The sequence below is a fragment of the Pagrus major genome, chromosome 10 (genome assembly GCF_040436345.1).
Source record: "Pagrus major chromosome 10, Pma_NU_1.0".
NCBI classification, from domain to species: Eukaryota; Metazoa; Chordata; class Actinopteri; order Spariformes; family Sparidae; genus Pagrus; species Pagrus major.
In genome coordinates, this window is record NC_133224.1 from 20,627,463 (window position 1) to 20,631,600 (window position 4,138).

Genomic DNA, 4,138 nt, shown 5'->3' on the forward strand with positions numbered 1-4,138 from the left:
CTCTCTGATGGAAGGAGGTCGAGAGAAGGGAACACACAACGGACAGGATATCGTGCAGCCATTCACAACACAAGTTGAGCACTACTCAAGGAGGACGAGAAGCGCTGCGCTGCTCGACCTCTAGCTGTTTTCTTTTCTCACCATTTCGGAGAGGGAATTAAGGTAAGCAAATTGCAGTGAAGTGACTTGATGGTGGTGTAAATGTTACCTCTGGATACACAGTGTATGCCTCTGTTCATCAACAGCATGTCAAAGACAGGAGAGAGGACACCTTCTACAACTTCTGTAAACTCAGAAGTCTCAGCAGATGGGTAAGTCTGCAGTATTTCTGGTGTGAAGCAAGTTCATATGCCAATTCTGCTAATATATAATGAGTTGTTGAGAAAACTTTTTTAATGTATAATCAAGGTCTTGACATGTGAGTTATGCATTTCCCCTTTTGCTATTTATTGTTTGATTTTTCCGTCTTGTAGCAGTGGTGTCTCCCCGTCAGGTTCGGTCTCTGAAACACCCAAAAAATCATCTAAGAAGTCCAAGAAAAGCACTGAGAACATGAACAAAGTCTACAACTCTGTGCTTGAAAGTGTTTTTGGGGCAGTAAGTAGCTGACACCCACACGTTCTGTGATTTAAATGTACTGTATAGTTGGACATGTTGAGATTCTTCTTGGCTATGATGATACTTGACCTCTGCTGTGGTGATTTGACCTTTGACCTTTACTGCAACCCACTGCCTAAACAGTTTAAGTCATAGCTCAGATGTAACTCAACACGAATTCACCAATTCATGCCTAATTTAAACACACCTTTATGAAATAAAATGCATGATATCCTGAATTTCTTTTAACAGCTTTCCCTCACTCAATTTACAACACTTAATGGGTAAAGAAAGGGTTTAAACGTCTGTAATTTACATTAAGTGATTAAGATCTAAAGGCATAGCTCTCCACAATGAAGTGATCATAACCATTTAAAGGTGCTGCACATCAGACATTAAAACATCAGAGTCAGAAGTGACGTTGAAGTCAGTCAGTGCACTCACAGCGTGTTCATGATCTTTCTTGAGCTAAGCTTGCTGTGTCGCCAGCATTAGTGGCTCATTAGTTGAGGCTTACTGCCACACTTGGTTAGGGTTATCCAAATGAAGAGCACTAGCGCCAAACACTTGGGTGATTCAACTTGAAAATATTTACCTTTTCCATTGTTGCACATGACATTATTATCTATACTCCTGATGTTAACATGCATCATTTAACATGCATGCTTAGAATTACAAAGTACTTTCAAATCTTTGATATCAAAGGCAATACAGACATTTATTTAAAATGTGGTGTCCAGATACTTTGGTAGAATTTAGTATTGCAAAGTACAATTCATCATCTTAATTGTAAAATAGATTCACATTTCAACATGTTTTTTTTTACTGTTTCTGCAGGAGAGAGAATTGGCTCAGGCTGAGTTGGACGGTAAGTGTCACTGCCACAGCTCATTACCATCCCTAACATGGTAATAGCTGCATCCTCAGTAATGTCAGGAAACCCTAAATCCTCCAGCATTACTACAGCACAGAATTATTGTAACAAACAAGTACATTATCATGCATATTGTCCAATAACTAATTCAGATTTGAATCATTTTGGTTTTTTCATTACAATCTCTCTCCATTTCCTGCCATCATTTTTCTACATTTGTCAAAAAACATTATGTAACTGGCTGTGTAAGTTCACAAAAGCAGCCTTTTTAAATTACTTTCAACTGGATTGAAACTTAAACTGGGTTAAGTCTGTGTGCACTTATGCTCTTAATTAGTAGCTCCACCAATTTTCCACATTAAAATGTGTTTACAGGTCTAGGTTATAGGAGACCAGTGGACTGCTTTTCTTAAAGTGCTGCCTACATTACCCAGAGTTGGCACCTTTTGGTTGTGACCAGTGAAACTGGATTACCCATCCTCTTCCTTTTATAACTTACAAGAATAGATTAGATTTTTGCTTTTCAGTCTCTAAATCTATTTATATTTTATAATATTAAGTTAGGTTTGAGATGTTGCAGTGATGGTACTGTATAATCCTCAACCATTTTTGGCCTGATACACCACTTCTGGAACTGTGGCCCTTGATCTTTCTTACAGAGTTACAAGAGGCCTTCAAAGAGTTTGACTACGACCAAGATGGATACCTGAACTACAAGGATGTGGCTGAATGCATGAGGACCATGGGATACATGCCCACAGAAATGGAACTGCTGGAGATAGTACAGCAAATCAAGATGAGAAGTGAGCTGAAATGAAAATGATTTTAGTTTCCTGAATCAACTGTATTTTACAAAATGCTCATATAAGAGTATGCATAGTAGTTTGGCTGTTGTTGCCTCGGAGCCCCTTTTCTACTTCATGGCCCCTGGGGTCTCTCCTCTTCACAGTGGGCGGCTTAATGGATTTTGAAGACTTTGTTGAGCTGATGGGACCCAGGATGATGGGAGAGACTGCTCACATGCTGGGACTCAAAGAGCTCCAGTCGGCCTTTGTTCAGGTCAGTCAAGTGATGATAAACAATCCAAGTACAATGTTACTTCATTACAGCAAAAGAGAAGGGCCAGTCATAAAATCAGCTGTAATATCAGACCGAAAAAAGCTTCCCTTTCAATGTATGAATGAAAAAAATAAATTGTGTAAATAATCGTCTAAATTCGTCCAACAGACATCCTACTGTAAATTTGAGCAACTTACTTGCATTTTTTTCCAATGACTCACTGAAAATTCAACATAAAACAACCTTGACCTAGGTTTTCAACCCATTTTCATCACTTTCTCTGTTCTTAAAAGTTCGATCTTGATGGAGATGGAAAGATCAACCAGGATGAGATGAAGGAAGCGATCAAGTCACTGCTGGGGGAGAAGTTGAAGAAAGGCGAACTGGAGGAGATCTTGAAGGAGCTGGACATTAATGCAGATGGAAACATTGACTTTGAAGGTGAGAACCAGAAGCTCTAGCGCAGACACGTTGACTTGTTAATTAGAAGCGTGATAAAGTCAGTGTTGACTGACTTGCTCTGGTTTTCTCTCTTCTCTCTGCTCTTCAGAGTTTGTGATGATGCTCTCCATTCGCTAGCTGCTGAAACAAGGACAGAACACTCTACAATGTCTCAATCCTTCCACAGAAAGTCAATTCAGCTATCTAGTCTTGACAATTTGTGAGTGTTTATAATGTGGGTATAGACTACTACAACATAACGTGTGCCTAACTCTGTAAAAATTGTATGAATGATGAATTGTTGGAGCCAGATTGATGCTATATGAGTCCTGCATCAAATAAGAGAGTTATTTTGGTAGCTACATTTTCCAGTGATATAACATGTAAATAGTACTGAAATGGTTTGCTATTTTAATAAAGAAATCAAAATGATGTGAGTACTCTAAACTTTCTTTCATTTAAAAACAAGATACTGCTGGACTAAACAGTATAATAGGTAATTGAATGGACTGATCACATTTAAACCTCTCAAACAGACTTTATTCCAAAAACAAGTCTTTTATTACCTCCAGGTCATTGTCAAACAAAATGAAAATGATAATGTAATTATCATCTAGAGAATATAAGTTAAATATAAATTAAATTCCTTGTCAATTGTTAACAACGATGCAGCTTTGAGTTTTGTCAGGTAAGCTGTCTTCAGAGAAGCATTTTCACATCCAAATCCACGGTGCAGGTGTGTCCGGAAAAAAAAAGAAGTCACATTTCACAATAAAATCCCACATCAGGCCAACATTTGATGGTGGCGCTGGAACTAACCAAGCAGAGCTTATCTCCTATTTGAAAATCTAAAAGCTTAACACTACTGGTAACTTAATCTTCTTATTATTATAACATCAAACTATATGTGCACACGTTGATGAAGGTTCTCAGTCATCCAGGTCATGGTAATTCTAAGTGCTGTATGGTAGGCAACTGGACGTGTTTCAGTTTCTTGAAGACGTTTCACCTGAAGAAGCCTCTTGGATGAGAGGTGAAACATCTTCAAGAAACTGAAACAAGTCCAGTTGCCTACCATACAGCACTTACAATTATATGTGCACACAATTCAGAAAAAAATCTTCAACATGCAGCACATGTAATCTGCTGAAATTAAAGTCTTGCTGT

General features: G+C 38.2%; 1 protein-coding gene across 1 annotated transcript; it reads left to right on the forward strand.

The window, feature by feature from the left end:
• Positions 1-201: 201 nt before the first annotated feature.
• On the forward strand, positions 202-3,109 carry LOC141003379 (calcium-binding protein 2-like). The gene is made up of 7 exons (XM_073474704.1): positions 202-311; positions 474-597; positions 1,435-1,465; positions 2,131-2,274; positions 2,421-2,530; positions 2,824-2,971; positions 3,081-3,109. Exons 1-7 carry the CDS (start codon positions 202-204, stop codon positions 3,107-3,109), a joined length of 696 nt encoding a protein of 231 aa, XP_073330805.1.
• The last annotated feature ends 1,029 nt before the right edge of the window (positions 3,110-4,138 follow it).

Excerpts from the sequence above, each read along its gene's own strand:
- LOC141003379 (XM_073474704.1), top strand. The coding sequence starts at position 202 with ATGTTACCTCTGGATACACAGTGTATGCCTCTGTTCATCAACAGCATG. Across the intron at positions 598-1,434 it reads TTGAAAGTGTTTTTGGGGCA|GAGAGAGAATTGGCTCAGGC; the intron begins GTAAGTAGCTGA and ends CTGTTTCTGCAG. Across the intron at positions 2,531-2,823 it reads TCCAGTCGGCCTTTGTTCAG|TTCGATCTTGATGGAGATGG; the intron begins GTCAGTCAAGTG and ends TGTTCTTAAAAG.